At 46.6% G+C, this 18,660-nt stretch overlaps 1 protein-coding gene and 1 pseudogene across 2 annotated transcripts in view; one reads left to right on the forward strand and one right to left on the reverse strand.

Annotated features, from left to right (window-relative positions):
- Positions 1-18,660, reverse strand: part of LOC310799849 — a 449,550-nt pseudogene that overhangs the window by 357,798 nt on the left and 73,092 nt on the right. Inside the window, exon 3 of the transcript in view lies at positions 14,911-15,179. The product of the transcript in view is annotated as an uncharacterized misc_RNA (transcript). The remainder of the gene's footprint in view (positions 1-14,910; positions 15,180-18,660) is intronic.
- Positions 1,400-6,814, forward strand: mex3b (mex-3 RNA binding family member B). Its single transcript, XM_083662260.1, has 2 exons — positions 1,400-1,954; positions 3,997-6,814. The coding sequence occupies exons 1-2, from the start codon at positions 1,720-1,722 to the stop codon at positions 5,448-5,450; spliced, it is 1,689 nt and encodes a 562-aa protein (XP_083518386.1). The 5' UTR covers positions 1,400-1,719; the 3' UTR covers positions 5,451-6,814.

The raw sequence follows: 18,660 nt of genomic DNA on the forward strand, positions 1-18,660 counted from the left end.
ATTTTTTAATATTATTTTCTGCAGTTTGTTTCCTACTTTTCTGTTATTTCTGTTATTGTGAGATATGAGGCAGTGCTTCAGCCTTTATATCATATCATATTCAGATCTGATCATACTGTAATGGACTGTATATCATAGTCATAGTGTATCATATAGTCTTGTAGCCTAATACTGTATCGCTTCGCATCAAATTCCATCGTATCGTACTTTATGGTATCCTATCGCACCATAAGCATTACAACAACATTGCATCTTATTAGGCTATTGTATCTTATTGTGTCACTACCGTATCACACCATACCATACCGTATATTGTATTGTATCATAGTGCAGACTTTTCAAGTGTTTTATGTATTGAGTGAGAGGCCGTCCTATTATTTTATATTTTAGAGATTTATGAGCAATATGACTATTTGTTTACCAAGATCTTACTTCATATAGTCTATGCTCTCTTGTATACTGACCCTATAACGGTACACGCTTCCAAATTTTTATTCAAACCTGTAAATCTGGCAGTGAAGACACTTTATTTATTCATCTGCGTTATTCATAAATGATTACTAGTGTTCATGTTAGTGATGGTTTGGCTCACGATGAGGTCACCCACCTGTTTACTGTATTTGACCATGACATCATCACACTGACTGACTGCTGCTGCAATGACCCACTTTCCCCACAGGGATCATTAAAGTTTCATCTGCTCTCATCTAAATCTGATCTTATCCCAGGAGTTCTCCTGAGGTCATCAAGTCACCCTGCGTGGTGGTGGTGACTGTGAAGAACAGGAACCTTCGTCTACCATTCAAAACAATAAGTCATGTTTTGGGGGAAACCTTTCACCCAATGAAAAATGACGAGATATTCTGGTAGACAAAAAAAGGCTGTTACACTTACAGCAAAAATATTAATTTGCATGTCAAAGATGCAGATCTATGTCTTTTGATACCTATTGATTAATTGATTGACTAATTTGGTATCACTGAAGGAACCATTTATTGCTGTTAATGCCACATTTGAATCGAACTGAGGGAGAGAGAGAGAGACAGAGAGACATATAACAAAAGAGAGAAATGCACAGATGCATGGCTAGAGAGACAGAAAGAGATAGATAGAGAGACATACACAAAGACCGCAAGAGAGACAGACGAAGAGAGAGAACAAAGGAGCGGGGGGGGGGGGGGGGGCGTGTCTTTGCGCCTGGCCCCGCCCACTAGTTGCCTAGCCCAGCCAATCGGCTGGCGGCTATGCAAATGACCTCGCGGCACTGCACCGTCCCAGGCCCAGGCGGGTGACGTCACCTGCACATCTCCTCTGTCTGGGCTCTGCAGCGACTCAGACAGAGAAGCAACAGAGGACCTGAGGGAAGCCAGCCGGGGAGGGGCCCTTTGTAAAGGAAGGAAGCAAGGAAGGAAGGAATATTATTATTATTATTATTATTCACCACCAGCCGGCTCTGGAATAAACACGCTTTGTGCACCGTCTTTCATGGGGTGGATGTGTTTTCTAGCTTCTTGCACTGATTTTTCCTTCCCCCCCAGCAGCAGCACTGATTCATTTGCACTGACCAGTTGGCTTTGAGAGAACCGGCCGGCGGCTCCAGTGCCTCCTCTCCCCCCGTCCTCTCCTCTCCTCTTCCCCTGATCACTCCTCCGCTGCGCTGCGCTGCGCTGCCTGTGCCCTCCTTGCTTTGCCGTTTTATTTGTCTGATCTCCAAAGAAGATGCCCAGCTCGCTTTTCGCCGACAGCAACGGCGGCGTCGGGGCGGGAGAGACGCTGGACGAGCAGAGAGCGCTGCAGATCGCCCTGGATCAGCTCTCCCTGCTCGGCTTGGACAACGACGACAACCCGCTGTACGACAACCAGGACCCCGCCGGGCGGAAAAAGAGCGTCAACATGACCGAGTGCGTCCCGGTGCCCAGCTCCGAGCATGTGGCAGAGATCGTGGGCAGACAAGGTGTGTGTTTTAGTGTTTTATAATTCACGGGTTTGTTTAGGGGCAAAGTCTAGCCCCGATACATACGGCTGTCTTGTATTAAGAGAAGCGCACGCCAAAGTGCGTGGAAAATTATGTCCGTTTAAATGCTGCTTTTGCTTATCGAGACAAGCTCTACCTCATAAAATGCCTCGCTCTCACGAGTTGTTATACCGTCTTATTATTTAGTCTCAACCCTTTTCTTCGGCATACATTTAGTCGACTAAGCAGCGTTACTTTTAGTAAAATTGTAACTTTAGTTACTGTCTCGCCGCTGACTCAGTGGTGAGCGGTAGCGGGCAGTGTGTGAAGTGTGTCAACCGATTCTAAAAGTTGACATTTTCTCGAAATAAGTGTGTTTCCTGCTGTATTATAATGTATGTCCAATTGAAGAGTACCTCTTACTGTCTCTGTTAAAGTATCGAGTCATATTTTCTAGCTAACGCGACATCTTTGCCGAAGCAAATGACCAGATTTCTCAATGGAGTTTTGTGAGAGACAACGACACGTATCGGGGGCTTAGAGTAAAGTCCCCCATGTCAGTCTGATGTCAACAAACTTCCAAAAACCGAACAAAGTGCAGCAATGACTGTCGCCTGACAGCGTATTATTATCATAGTTTGGTCAGTGTGGTAAATTATTAGATGTCACATAGGTCATCTAATCACCAGTGCTCCTCGGTGCACTCGAGATGATTTGGTAAGAAGAAAAGAAAAACGCATAGCTCCCAAATAGATTTCTGACAACGTTTGCTGCTCGATATTTCTTCTCCATTTATTATGATGATACAAGCTACATTGGACTGTTGTCATACCTTGTCATCATAGCCAACAGACGCCCATTGCTAAACAGATCTAGGCTACATCGTCTCCCAGCTGTAGGGCTGCAGGGCGGTACTGGTGCTTGGTTACATATGCGGATTCTTCTTTCCCCCTCCCTGCAATATTGCTGCTGCTGCGGCTGCTGCTGCTGCTGTTGTTGTTGTTCCCAGCAAAACAAAGGGAATATAAGGAACCGCCAAGTTACTTCCCAAGTGTATTATAAGCAGAGAGACGTTAGAGATAAAAAGCAGACCTATCTACATGGTTGTTGTCCCCATTCACTCCCTTTGTCAGGTTATATCAGGTTATATATGTGCTGTAGTGTAAAAGGTGGGATAAGCTGTGACCCCTAGTTAGTCATTATTATTATTATAATAAGGGACAGAACCACTAATAGCAGCAACACAAATCAATGATATTTTCAGAAAAATGCAATAATTCGATAATGCGTTTCCCCTCAAAATACCCCCATCCTATCCTCATATAACCCACCACGTCTGTTTGATACTAAACTCAGTGTAGCGTATGCTATGAATCAGTCAGCCTTAAAAGATAAGCGAGACTGAGTTGAGGTTGCGTGCATGTCTGGTTATATCACTCTGTCCCACTTATCTGGCGTTGCACCTCTGATGATTTCACTTCTGCTGGCTGGACCGCTTCCTCAACTGGTCCCGTTTGGATCATAAAGAGGTGTGTGCGTGTGTGTGTGTGTGTGTGTGTGTGTGTGTATGGAGGCCGTTTGGAATCCAACTTTGTGCACCTCTGTCAGGAAATGAAGTGATCAAGTTAGCCTCGTTCCTCTCTCCCCATAACCCCGTCAAAATAAAATCACACATTGTTTTTTTATATGTACGTTTCCACTATCTTCTGCATAACAGTCATCATGAAGCCATCAGTGGCTTTTGTGCTGTGTGCTATTTTTGACCTGCTGTATGTTTGTGGTATTGGAGGAGCACGTGGTTTGAATTTATTCTTCCCTAAAAAGGGTGGTTTCCCCCCTCGATTTCTGAGGCCACTGGCTGTCGGAGGGAAAATAATAAACATGGAGCAGCTGTTTTGAGTAGTGCATAAGTAATGGTTTTTTAACTCGTGACATAGTAATGGTTTAACTCATGACATAGTAATGGTTAACTCTATTGAACCATTACTACTATTTTTGGAACGTGCCCTCACGTTCCCCTGCTTTTCTTCCTTGCCTCTCAGGTTGCAAGATCAAAGCGCTGCGAGCGAAGACCAACACCTACATCAAGACCCCCGTCCGCGGCGAGGAGCCTGTGTTCGTGGTGACCGGCCGGAGGGAGGACGTGGCCATGGCCAGGAGGGAGATCATCTCCGCGGCCGAGCACTTCTCCATGATCCGAGCCTCCAGGAACAAAAACACCAGCGTGAACGGGAGCGGCACGCCGGTGCCCGGACCCCCGAACCTGCCCGGGCAGACCACCATCCAGGTGCGCGTGCCTTACCGCGTGGTGGGCCTGGTCGTGGGGCCCAAGGGCGCCACCATCAAGCGCATCCAGCAGCAGACGCACACCTACATCGTGACGCCCAGCCGCGACAAGGAGCCGGTGTTCGAGGTGACGGGCATGCCGGAGAACGTGGACCGGGCCCGCGAGGAGATCGAGGCCCACATCGCCATGCGGACGGGGGGCCTCATCGAGCTCCAGGACGAGAACGACTTCCACGCCAACGGCACCGACGTGGGCTTCGACCTGCACGGGCACGCCACCCTGTGGTCCAAGCCCGGCACGACGGGGATGACGACCGCCAACTCGGGCCGCAAGCCCTTCTCCAACTACCGCAACGACTCGTCGTCCTCCCTGGGCAGCGCCTCCACGGACTCCTACTTCGGCAACAACGGGTCGCGCATGGCCGACTACAGCCCTCCCAGCCCGGCGCTCAGCTACACCGCCACCAACAACAACGGCAACAACAACAACAACAACGTCAACATCAACGTCAACACCAACACCAACACCAACGGCAACGGCAACGGGTTTGTTTACGGAAGTGAGGTGATCTCGCCTGACTGCACTGACCTGACGTTTGACTCGTCGCCGGGGGGGTTTGACCCCACGCCGGCCCCGCCCGGCCTCTTGTGGTCCCAGTACGAGAGCCGCATGACCCCCTCCTCCACCGGAGGCAGCTCCCCCACCTCCACCACCTCAGCCATGTACCCTGCCAACGCTTCCACCACTAACGCCAACGGGATGGTGCTGAGCCAGAGGAGGGCTAACGGTAACACCCCGCAGCCCAGACTGTCACCGCCCCTGCACAGCCACACCACCACCACCACCACCGGCCCCGCCGAGCAGCACCCGCTGGCCCGGAGGGTGCGCAGCGACCCGGGCGGCGGTCCGCTCACTTTCCCCGGGTACTCCAACGCCATGGCCTCGCTGCCGGGGCCCCACCTCCCCGGGGTGCCCTGCCACTCCTCGTCGTCCTCCTCCTCGTCCTCCTCCTCCACCTCCTCCGGCACCAGCCGGAAGGGCAGCCGCGACTGCTCGGTGTGCTTCGAGAGCGAGGTGATCGCGGCGCTGGTCCCCTGCGGGCACAACCTCTTCTGTATGGAATGTGCCAATCGCATCTGCGAGAGGAGCGAGCCCAAATGCCCCGTCTGCCACGCCGGCGTCACTCAGGCTATACGTATATTTTCATAAGAACTCTCTCTGGTCGTCCGAGGCCGCGGCTACAATAAACAACGAGAAACTCTTTCTTCATACTGCTTTAACGGGATCGACCCAATCATCACCTATTTGGGAAGTGTACATAAATATACATATGTATGTAAGAGGCTGCAGTATCCATAAGAAGGGACAGACTCCCCCCATTCGGGGCTCCGTCGTCGTAGTTGTTTTTAATGTACTGTAGCTTTGGGGAAATATTTTCAACATCTAAGTGCATGTTTTAAATATTACAGCATAGTAATCAATAGTTCTAGTATATTGTACCCTATATTTATGAAGTGACAATAAGACGCAGTGGGGTCAGGACTGAGGTACCTGGGTCAAACATGTTAGGCTGTTAGCGGGGCGAGCCCTCCAGTTTCACTGATCGAATGTACCGGGAGGGGAGGCCATGGCTGAGAAACATGGAGGGCTTCCAGCGAAACAGGACTATTGACTTAGAGAGAGGTGACGATACTGCAGCTCCAGTTCCGAAAACCATGTGAGGGAGAGCAACAACAGCATATCCTACATATATATGTATAGAATAAAAATTCCACAAGTTGAAAGTTTTAAATGACATTAATACAGATTGAAGTATTTTATTCTTTTTTGACTTGAAAGATTATATTTCTTATTGCAAAGATGTTTACAAAAATATTTTAATTTAAGTTCAGTGAACTTTTTTGTAGCTGGGTTAAAAATATCGTTTATTTTTTAGTATGGCCTTACGGCATTGATCACTGTATTATTTTAATATCACACGACTGTGGGCGGAAATACAAATCCACAAAAATGTGTATTGCATTTGACAGTATTCTGTTGGGATGGAGTTTTTATAGGTTCAGCAAAAAAAAAAAGTCTTTTAAATCCGCTTCACCCAGCATATTTTTTATTCAGTAATATAAAGCATATTTTATTCTATATTATTATGAAACGTTGAAATGTATAAAACTTAGTAAGTCGAACAAAAAGGAACCGTTTATGCTTTCTAAAATTTGTATGAATTAGATTCCAGTGGGAATTACAGGCTTCTGTTGCACCACTATAGTTTTAGTATTTCTATTTTAATACATTTGTTTACCACTTGTTTATGTATATGTAGGTGAAGTTACTTGAGCGTAAATGTACTTTATTGAGCAAAGTTTAAGAACAAAGTATATTTTATTTTATGATAAAGGGCCTTTAACCTCATGGTCAAATACTAATATTATATTTGCTGAGACAAGATTTGAAAATGTATCAAGAGTTTTATTTTTCTGACATTTAAAGTTCTACATGATAAAAAAAAAAAAAAAAAGTAAAAACTTAAGTAATGGTGCTACTTCATGTTTTTTTTAAGTATTTCTATATAAGTCCAATAAAAAAAAATGGTACATTCATGAGGTGTCTTGCTTCTCGTGTTTTTTGGCATCGTTTCCTGACCTCTTCTATCGAGAGCCAAAGTGAAACGTCACACTTCCTAGTAAAGTAAAACCATTTTTATAAGCATTTTACGAAATGTCTTATGGGAAAATAAATGGCGGATGAAAATCTGTGGTACAGTGCTGAAACAGGAAGTGGGCGGTCACTTTGCCTCTCTTATTTCTTCTTCTGTTGTTTGTGGACAGATTGCAGCGCTGAAAGCGAGGTGAGGAGGGGACTGTTACAGCGTGTCATAGTTTTCTGAACGTTTGACCCCTCTTCAGTTCCTAAATGGAGACGGCAGGATTATCACAGTGCTCTAATTATGTTGTGTGCAGGCTGTGACGGTCAGAGAGAGGCCACTTGCCGCTAATTACAAGTCTTGTGTGACCCATTCGTACACAAATGAACTTCAGTATGATGATGATCATAATCGGACTATCGCGGCTGGGGTTAGACCCATATGTCGGTTTGTCAATATACTGGCCTCCAGATCTAACAACTGTGTTGTGTACAGAAAGCCCTGAAGGATGAGAGAGAGAGAGGTTTCAGTGGCTTGGCCTTTCCAGTGTTAACTGCAAAACCCACCTAAAAGAATGTCATGAATGTGGGTTTTAAAGTGTTCCATGGTGGTCTCTCAAAATGCTGTTTCAGAGGCAATTTCCACCCCGACGAGAATACAGTTCTGAGGGGGAAACGCTGCGGGGATGCAAACTAACTTTTTCATCCCAAAATGACACTTAAGTGAAGGATTTCGGAGTGGTTTTATGTCTGCCCTGTTATAACTGTCACCTTTTCCCCCACTATCCACGAGTTTGCATCCCTACTGTTTACTGAATACTTTTTTCTCTCATGAAAATGGTAAAATGTAGTAAAGATAGACTCGACAAACTAGGCTAAACCAGGCAGGCGAGCCTAGGAATCGGGCGCGCGTAGCACGCGAGAGATGCCTAGTATAAAAGGGGCAATGTTTGTTCTCTGTTCCGTTTCAATTTTTGTCCCACTGATGATGTCATAAATCACTGCCGATGTCATAAGTGATGTCATCGGTGATGTCACCTGAGCAATTGTGCATTGTGACATCACGGATGATGTCATAGGCATTGTGACATCATCAGTGATGTCATAAGAGCCAATTGGGATGTCATCCGTGATGTGTGAAGTTGTTGTGACATCATCAGTCAGATGTCATAAGAGCAGGTGAGCCTGCACAGCGGTCGAGCTGCAGGGCGGGGCGAGCCTGCTTACGGGTCCCTTTTCAGACCCTGAGCCTAATTAAAGGTGCAATGCAAGCTAAAATGAAAAGCTTGCATTGTGATAAGTCTTGTGTCTCTCTTGTCATAACAGCAGAGACACAGAGAGGTTGCTGCTCTCTGCTTTTTCCATGTCCTATGTGGTGGTGTTGGAAACACTGAGGGTTGAAACACACACGCTGCAAGATAGAGCAGGCTGAGGCTCTAATGATCAGTTTAACATGGAAACATCCAAACGCAGCCACTCACAAACTGGCCCAATAAAGTGTATTATTAGGAAGCGATCTGGGCACTGGAAAAGAGCTGACAAGTGCTTTTAGCCAAATGTGCACCACATGGAGCCTCACGGAGCCTTACTGGACTGCTGCCTCGCCGGGCGAAGATTCACTTCAAATGCCTTTCAGTGTGCTTTTTCTCCTGAGCAAGGTGGAAGGCCTGCTACACTTTACTGTCATTACTGGGACTGAGTCGCTTTTTTTGTTGGCTACGCCTACTTCAAGTCAGCAGTTTTACTCAGGAGTAACTTTATGCTTTGACGCAAGTATTATACTTGTTATTTTACTTTGCTGTGTATTTTCAACTGGCATAGATACATCACAGAGAAACAATTTTGTCCATTTTGTCAACATCCAGAAAATGGAAAGATTGTAAAATTCGTAAATTAGGTATACATCTGTGTCAAACTTGCACAAACTTGTAGGACATGTTCAGTTAAGGTGGCATTATGCTCAACTACGTTAATAGCTCAAAGCCAACATCCCTGCAGCAACAGTATTATTGGTAGGCTATGTGTTAGCTGAGGTGTTGTTGCTATCGTTTACTATTAGGTAGTTGGAAGCTATAGCATAAGAAACGTCAATGTAGCCTACTAGTAACGTTAGCTATGTGAGGCGATGGATATGTCCAATGTTTTTGTAACAGGTTGACTGACATGAATTTCAGAGTTGTATTTTGACAGCACTCAGTCAGCATAGTCTATAACAACATAGCCTACTACATCTCCTGTTTAAACTCTGTCCTCATCCTATTTTAATTACACTGGGAAGCTCCTACTGTATGCAACAATGAGAAACAAGCTTATAACATTTAGCTCTTCTTCATTTTAAATGAGCTGCTTATTAATTGGACTTCAGTACATGTTCACACCTGTAAGTTTCTTTTACTATGTACTTCAGCTGGAGTGCATGGCAACCCAATAGCCAGGATCAAATGTTGACATCGTACGTTTATAGAATTCACGGAAATGTTCATACGTTACACTTCCTTCCACAAAAATGTTAAATATGGACATTTCAGTCCTCCAGCGCAAACACCATTTCTTCCTGATTGCTACGTAACCGCCTCCCTGCCCCCCGCTCGGGAGGAGCCACCGTTACTTCCTGGTTACCGACTCGCGCCGGTAGCGAGTAGCGGGAGCCACGACTCAAACCGGGTTCTGCTCATGGATCTTGGTTGGGGGTTCGGGTCTAAAAACCAGCTCTCAGGTTAGTGGGGAATGCTAAGAGGTCTGCCAGTCTCCACCCAAACTCCCTACCACAGCTTTGACCTACTTAAACCTCAGAGTCTCATTACGTCATAGAGTCTGGAGATCACCGGGTAGAACGCTAATTATTCACATATCTAGAAATGTCAAAATTTATTTTTGTTCAGAAATGGCCATTTGTTAATTTTGGGGGGGATTCTAAAATTGTAGAATGCAGACATTTTGACCTGGCGACTAGGCGTGGGCGTGGGATAGCACTCTATCTGCCCTACTCCTGAGTTGTTATCTGTGTGGAGTGGGCTACTTACAGTGTGGAGCAGGCTACTTACAGTGTGGAGTAGGCTACTTACAGTGTGGAGCAGGCTACTTACAGTGTGGAGTGGGCTACTTACAGTGTGGAGCAGGCTACTTACAGTGTGGAGTGGGCTACTTACAGTGTGGAGCAGGCTACTTACAGTGTGGAGCAGGCTACTTACAGTGTGGAGTAGCCTACTTACAATGTGGAGCAGGCTACTTACAGTGTGGAGCAGGCTACTTACAGTGTGGAGTAGGCTACTTACAGTGTGGAGCAGGCTACTTACAGTGTGGAGTGGGCTACTTACAGTGTGGAGCAGGCTACTTACAGTGTGGAGCAGGCTACTTACAGTGTGGAGCAGACTACTTACAATGTGGAGCAGGCTACTTACAGTGTGGAGCAGGCTACTTACAGTGTGGAGTAGGCTACTTACAGTGTGGAGCAGGCTACTTACACTCTTCTATCTGTTATGCACTAGTCCTTCTAGAGTGCTGAGATGGCAACATGGTCGCTTCATCAGCTAGATGGGTTTAGAGAGAGAGAGAGGGGGGGAGAGAGAGAGCGAGAGAGAGAGCGAGAGCAAGAGAGAGGGGAATGGGTTTAGAGAGAGAGAGAGAGAGGGGACAACTCATCATCCATGATCTATACATTGAAAGGCTGTGGCTCACTGAGCATGTCTGGTGTTTGCCAGGCTGCGTTAACAGCACAGACACAACAACACAGCAGCATGTCTGTCATCTTCTCCACGCTTTGACCTACATCTTACTTTAGCATTTAATGGACCACCATTTGGACATGCAAGTGGGCTACACATGCATGCATGCATGAACACACACACACACACATACGTGCGCACACACACACACACGTGCACACACACACACGCACGCAGACCACCCTTCTACAAAAAACAAGGAGGGTGTATATTTTATTCATGCCGTGTCTCCCTGCTTGCCACTACTGTGTCGTCTAGCCCAGTGGTTCTCAAATGGTGGTCCGGGGACCCCCAGGGGTCCTTGAGGGCGTTCCCCAGCCAAAAAGGGGGATAATTTATTTTCGCTATAATTCCATTCATAAGTAACACAATGACTATTTGGGTCATGGGTTTTATACACGTTCTGTAATAAAACATCTAAAAGCATCAATCTTATTATCATATGGGGGACCGTGGGACAAAATCCTATCAAATGGGGGTCCGTGGTCGAATTTTTGTCAGTTTAGGGGTCCTTCATCATGTGAAGAAATTGGAGAACCACTGGTCCAGTCACTGATGTGATTTAGCCAGTAAAACACCTTTTCTCTAACAAGCCGCTGCTGCAAATCCAATTTCTTGTGCAAAATGACGTTACCGTCCACATGTGAACGAGTGGAAGAAAGTGGGCCGAGGATTTAGTGGTTCCTAATCGATGTCTTTTGTTCAAACACAAAGCAGAATGGATGTAGTTATTTCAGCACTTTTACACCCGCCTCCATCGCCCATTCTAGTCTTCTTGCACCATGCAAAAAAAGGCAATAAGAATAGTTAACAATGTTGGCTATTATGAGCATACTAATGATTTATTTTTCAATTTACAAACATTAAAATTTATGGATTTAGTTGATTTCAAGACCACACTAATCATTTACAAAGCTAAAAACAAATTACTCCCGAACAATATACAAAAATGGTTCAAAGAAAGAGAAAGTGGTTATAATTTAAGAAGGAGAGGGAATCTCTTGCAATCCAAGGTGCGCACCACACTCAAAAGCATGTGCATATCCGTCAATGGGGTGAGGCTGTGGAACAACTTACCTGAAGTGATCAAAGAAAGTTTACACATCGCTCAATTCAAAAAGCAGTTTAAAATGTTTACCCTAGAGGACTATAAAATATAAGAGGTTGCACTGAATCGTTTTGCTTGTCTGTCTCATATATCCAGACATATATTTTGCTTCTTTTTCCCCAGTACTTTCTTGTACTTATTTCTAGAATATTTTGCTTTTTATTTTCCAGAATTACTTCTTCCGATAAACTACCGGTAAGTTTATTATTTGGAGAAATGACTGTACTTTTGATAAACAAACAGTAACCGTGTCAAAAAATTAAGATGTATAAAAGGGGTAGGAAACTACAAGCATTAGCTTCTTCCTTCTCCTTTTTTGAACATACATGTACCGTAAATTCCGGACTATAAGGCGCACCGGTCTATAAGCCGCACCTTCAAAGTTGACTATTTTTTTCTTATATAAGCCGCACCGGACTATAAGCCGCGGGTGTTTTGATGTTTAATTACCATATGTAAGGCTTCGTGCACAGAGGGGATTGTCGGGAAAGAGATGGCTGTTTGGGGAAGCTCCCATTTATTAACATTTCAACAAAACAAAAGTCAGGTCACTAATCCCCAGACAAAATCACACATTGTGAGATGCTTAAAAATCACCATCGGCGGGAGCTTTATTCCAGATGCTGTGCAGCCAAGAACACAAGTGAAATTCGTTCTCTCGTGACCTGTGGTTCTCAACGTGATGGACGATTCACCTTTCTTGTTAACAGTCCTAGTGAGAGGCAGGTCGAACGTCAAAGGCACTTCATCCATATTTATGATCTGCTCCGGTCCGATGGAATATTCCTTGATCTTTCTTTGTGTGAATTCGCCGAAGTTTGTAATTTTCTCCTGGTAGTCGGGAGGGAGTTGCTGACACAGTCGTCCGCGCCCTGACGGACAGTCCCTTTCGTCTCGGGTTTGTGCATGATCCTTTGCTGCTGCTGCTGTTGTTGTTGTTCCTGTCTCGCTACTGTCTCAGACATGGCTTTCAGGCTCAATCGCCGCCATCGTCGTAACACAGCCAGTTCTCCATCTTTTGAAGCATGATGTTAGATTACAACGAGCTAGTTGTGTGGCTTAGCCCTCCAAAATGTTGCTGTTAGTTTTTTAGAATGTAATACATAGAATTGGGAATGTTACATTCAATTTCATTCAGACTGTCTTTCAGGCTCAATCGCTGCCTTTTTCCCCCCGGAGCGAGGGAGGAGGGAGGGTGTTTTACCGTAGTGGCTGAGAGAGAGTAGTGGCACAGTGCTCCAATCAGGTCGCGAGGCACATTTTTTGCAACATCATCCAATCAGGGTCTCGCTCTCATAATGTCTGTCTTGCTCTCGTTCTGCCTCATACCAACATCCATAGATTTTGGAGGTTCCCGAGTGGCCGTTTGCTGGAAAAATCCATAGATAAGCCGCACCGTTATATAAGCCGCAGGGGGCAAAAAAGGCCAAAAAACGGGAAAAAAGCCGCGGCTTATAGTCCGGAATTTACGGTAATTTATTTTCTTGGTATAACATGTGAAACCATGTGGAAAATGTTTGATTTTGATCTCATGTTCAAAAATAAAAAATCTCATTCATTCATTCATTCTTCATACTTCACAAGATTCTTGTGGATGTCACATGATGCCCCCCCCCCCCATTACAAAACAGATAGCGAGCACAATGACCTGTGTGTCCTCCTCTCTGGGTCACGCCCATATATATATATATAACCAATATACTGTCGTCTTTTTGATTCAAACTGGAATATCAATTAGTCGCTGTCGTCACCCCGGCCCTGCCCACCCGCTTCCCTCTGAGGATGCGGAAGTGAATTGAAAAGCTGTAGTTCCTCGAATGGCCACTAGGCGTCGGGGGCAGTAGGCATTCCCCCTCATGTTAAAATGCCCGACTTTGTAACGTGACTAAACATCTTTCCAGTGAGGGGCGAAACACGGTTTTGGTCTATAGTGCGAATTTCACCTTTTCATAACAACTGTAGGGGGCTCGTTTTTTATATAACTCGCCCGTTTGGAGTAAAATAGATGATAGAAAAGGGGGTGATTGACAGATCGCCTGTCCAGTGATCACGCAGCTTTCCGATCACGGACCAATAGCAGGCAGAGCTGCGGCTTTGGGAAACTCCCATCTCACGTGAGGTGACTCAACCCATTCCCTCCCACTCTGCTGACGAAAAATCAAGATGGTGGCACCCACCGTTTGAACTCCTCCAGGAAAACTAAATGTAATGGGATAGCTATGTCCATATTATTGTTGTCTATGGCCCTGCCTAAAGGTGCTGTCTCACCGCGGCCCTGTCTAAAGCTGCTGCCAAACCCCCACCACGCTCTCAAAATGCTGTTTCAGAGGCTTTTCCACGCTGACAAGGTCAGCATTATCGGCAAGATTTGGAAATTGTGAAAATAGTGAATATATCGCCACACAATATCTACTATGTACTTCAATCGAGAAACGTCTGTATATCGGTACTATTATTGAGCCGATATTGGGCTTTTCCAGTGAGTCCCTACTTGTGAGGAGTCAGAGCTGCTTGTGAGGAGTCAGAGCTGCTTGTGAGGAGTCAGAGCTGCTTGTGAGGAGTCAGAGCTGCTTGTGAGGAGTCAGAGCTGCTTGTGAGGAGTCAGAGCTGCTTGTGAGGAGTCAGAGCTGCTTGTGAGGAGTCAGAGCTGCTTGTGAGGAGTCAGAGCTGCTTGTGAGGAGTCAGAGCTGCTTGTGAGGAGTCAGAGCTGCTTGTGAGGAGTCAGAGCAGCTTGTGAGGAGTCAGAGCTGCTTGTGAGGAGTCAGAGCTGCTTGTGAGGAGTCAGAGCTGCTTGTGAGGAGTCAGAGCTGCTTGTGAGGAGTCAGAGCTGCTTGTGAGGAGTCAGAGCTGCTTGTGAGGAGTCAGAGCTGCTTGTGAGGAGTCAGAGCTGCTTGTGAGGAGTCAGAGCTGCTTGTGAGGAGTCAGAGCTGCTTGTGAGGAGTCAGAGCTGCTTGTGAGGAGTCAGAGCTGCTTGTGAGGAGTCAGAGCTGCTTGTGAGGAGTCAGAGCAGCTTGTGAGGAGTCAGAGCAGGGCAGGCTGTGGGTTTTCCCCTCCATTAGCAAGGGAGGAGGAAGAGGAAGAGGAGGAGGAAGGGCACTGGGTTTGTTGTTCAAAGACCAACCTCTGCATATGCATTATAAATGAGTAGCATCTTTCTCTCTCTCTCGCTATATGTGCGCTTGTGTAAGCATGTGACAGAGTGTGTGTGCGTGTGTGTGTGTGTGTGTGTGTGTGTGTGGATGTGTGTGTGTGTATGTATGTGTATGTGTGTATGTGTGTGTGTGTGTGTGTGTGTGTGTATGTGTGTGTGTGTGTGTGTGTGTGTGTGTGTGTGTGTGTGTGTGTGTGTGTGTATGTATGTGTGTGTGTGTGTGTGTGTGTGTGTGTGTGTGTGTGTGTGTGTGTGTGTATGTGTGTGTGTGTGTGTGTGTGTGTGTGTGTGTGTGTGTGTGTGTGTGTGTGTCTCTGTCTACATAATGGATTTTTATCCTTGGGAGAGCACAGCGGTCACAGTGTGTCTGACTCCACATGGTCTTTATTATGCCAGACGGAGTGTGTATCGCCCGAGACATACCGGCTCGTCGTCTGACCCCCCCCCCCCCCCTCCCCCCTCTCTCTCTCTTTCTCCCCTCTGTCTCCCTCTCCCCCATCTCTTTCCCTCCCTCTCTATCTCCACACACACACACACACACACACACACTCACACACACACACACACACACACACACACAATGTAAAAACTGAAGCAGGTAGGGCGTCCGGGTAGTGCAGCGGTAAAGTCCCTCCCTCCCAACGCGAGGGGCGCAGGTTCGCATCCTCGCGTTACCTCCGGCGTGGTCGGGCGTCCATACAGGCACAATTGGCTGGTGTCTGCGGGAGGGAAGCCGGTTTGAGGGTATTTGTCGTGGTCGCTGCACTAGCGCCTCCTCTGGTCGGTCCAGGGCGACTGTTCAGAGGGAAGGGAACTGGTTGGAATAGCGTGATCCTCCCACGTGCTACGTGCTACCGGTGAGGCTCCAGCTGTCAGGTGAAAAGAAGCGGCTGGCTGGCTACTGCTCATGTGTCGGAGGAAGCATGGTGCTAGTCTCGGCTCTCCCCAGATCGGCAGAGGGTGGAGCAGCGACAACATCTCGTCTACATGCTCTAATCATACATCATACATGGTGTGGATGTTGAAATCGTAGAGACATACAAATATCTAGGAACAGTGTTCGACTCTCAACTCAAGTTTGAGGCGAACACAGAGTCTATTGTCAAGCGTGGTCAGCAAAGAATCCACTTAATGCGGAAGCTCAGTTCCTTTAATGTCTGTGACACCATTCTTTGTAATTTTTATCAATCTTTTATTGAAAGTCTTTTAACTTTTTCATTTATTTGCTGGTTCAACGTGTTGTCTGTGAAGGACAGGAATAGCCTAAACGCTATAGTCAAGGTCTGCTCCAGGATTATTGGAGTCCAGCAGAATAACCTGTGCTCCATCTGGGAGAAACGTGTGGTACAGAAGGCAAAAAAGATCATAAGACAATCTAGCCACATTTTGTCCAGTGAATTTGCTCTGATGCCCTCAGGCCGGCGCTACTATGCGCCCCCTAGGAGAACGAACAGGTACTCCAAGTCTTTCTTTCCTTCAGCTGTCAGGCTGTTAAACACAGACAGTAGTCATTTTAAGTGAATGCCTTCACTCATACAGTATGAGCGCACAACAGGCTGTACGTATCCTGTCTGTGACGAACAGGTTAGGCTTGCTCATACATATATATATATATATATTTTTATTTTTTATACATGTTCTCATGTCTTTACATATAGAAATATATGTATACTTTTTATTTCTTGTTCATGTTTATATGAGTCTGATCTGTTATCTCTGACATTATTTGTTTGTTTATTTGTTTGTTTATGTCATGTCATGCTCTTACGTTACGTCCTGTCATGTCTGAAGTTTGTAGCTCACTGTGAGCTTTGAAGGTATTGGGTAGGCTGTGAAACTGAATTGCCCTTCTGGGATTAATAAAAGTTGTCTGAAGTCTGTCTGAAGTCTGAAGTCTGAAGTCTAATTGTGTTAACTTCATGTAAATGAAATCATGGTGAAGTTGAACAATTCTTCATTTTGCCTGGGATGCACTGGAACCCCCTCGAGGACCCCTGTTGGTCCCCACGTTGAGGACCACTGCTCTACTCGACCACACTGGAACCCCCTCGAGGACCCCTGGTGGTCCCCACGTTGAGGACCACTGCTCTACTCGACCACACTGGAACCCCCTAAAGGACCCCTGGTGGTCCCCACGTTGAGGACCACTGCTCTACTCGACCACACTGGAACCCCCTCGAGGAGCCCTGGTGGTCCCCACGTTGAGGACCACTGCTCTACTCCACCATAATGAAGGAGGCCTAAAGGAACCAGACTCTCAGTGCAGCAGGAAGGTTGCTGCTAGTCGATGGGTTATTGATGCCCTCAACCACATGTGTATGAGTAGGCTACCACCCTGGATGGTGATACTGAAAATCAACTAACATGAGTTAAATATGGTATATGAATGATCCGACAGGCAGTTGGCTTGCAATCATTTCGCTTATATAAGAAGTGAATATTGTGCATCTTGGATGGTTTTATGCAAATGTAAAGTTACGGATGTATTTGCCCGTGTAAAAATAAACATACATGTTGTTTGCTTCAGGCGTTCTGTGAGAGCGCAGAGGATCAGCAGGCACAGAGACAACCGCTCACTCAAGTCTTTCACATTCTCTGGATCCACCGGAGAACGTGTCAGCAAAGAACCGACACAAAGCACTCTGTCTCTACCCCCACGCAAGCAAGGGGCCTACAGCGTCACAGATCAGTGAGTAAGGGACCTACAGCATCACAGATCAGTGAGTAAGGGGCCTACAGCATCACAGATCAGTGAGTAAGGGACCTACAGCGTCACAGATCAGTGAGTAAGGGGCCTACAGCGTCACAGATCAGTGAGTAAGGGACCTACAGCGTCACAGATCAGTGAGTAAGGGACCTACAGCGTCACAGATCAGTGAGTAAGGGACCTACAGCGTCACAGATCAGTGAGTAAGGGGCCTACAGCGTCACAGATCAGTGAGTAAGGGACCTACAGCGTCACAGATCAGTGAGTAAGGGACCTACAGCGTCACAGATCAGTGAGTAAGGGACCTACAGCGTCACAGATCAGTGAGTAAGGGACCTACAGCGTCACAGATCAGTGAGTAAGGGACCTACAGCGTCACAGATCAGTGAGTAAGGGACCTACAGCGTCACAGATCAGTGAGTAAGGGACCTACAGCGTCACAGATCAGTGAGTAAGGGACCTACAGCGTCACAGATCAGTGAGTAAGGGGCCTACAGCGTCACAGATCAGTGAGTAAGGGACCTACAGCGTCACAGATCAGTGAGTAAGGGGCCTACAGCGTCACAGATCAGTGAGTAAGGGACCTACAGCGTCACAGATCAGTGAGTAAGGGACCTACAGCGTCACAGATCAGTGAGTAAGGGACCTACAGCGTCACAGATCAGTGAGTAAGGGACCTACAGCGTCACAGATCAGTGAGTAAGGGACCTACAGCGTCACAGATCAGTGAGTAAGGGACCTACAGCGTCACAGATCAGTGAGTAAGGGACCTACAGCGTCACAGATCAGTGAGTAAGGGACCTACAGCGTCACAGATCAGTGAGTAAGGGGCCTACAGCGTCACAGATCAGTGAGTAAGGGACCTACAGCGTCACAGATCAGTGAGTAAGGGACCTACAGCGTCACAGATCAGTGAGTAAGGGACCTACAGCGTCACAGATCAGTGAGTAAGGGGCCTACAGCGTCACAGATCAGTGAGTAAGGGACCTACAGCGTCACAGATCAGTGAGTAAGGGACCTACAGCGTCACAGATCAGTGAGTAAGGGACCTACAGCGTCACAGATCAGTGAGTAAGGGACCTACAGCG

The sequence above is a fragment of the Poromitra crassiceps genome (assembly GCF_964638095.1).
Source record: "Poromitra crassiceps genome assembly, chromosome: 28".
NCBI lineage: Eukaryota > Metazoa > Chordata > Actinopteri > Beryciformes > Melamphaidae > Poromitra > Poromitra crassiceps.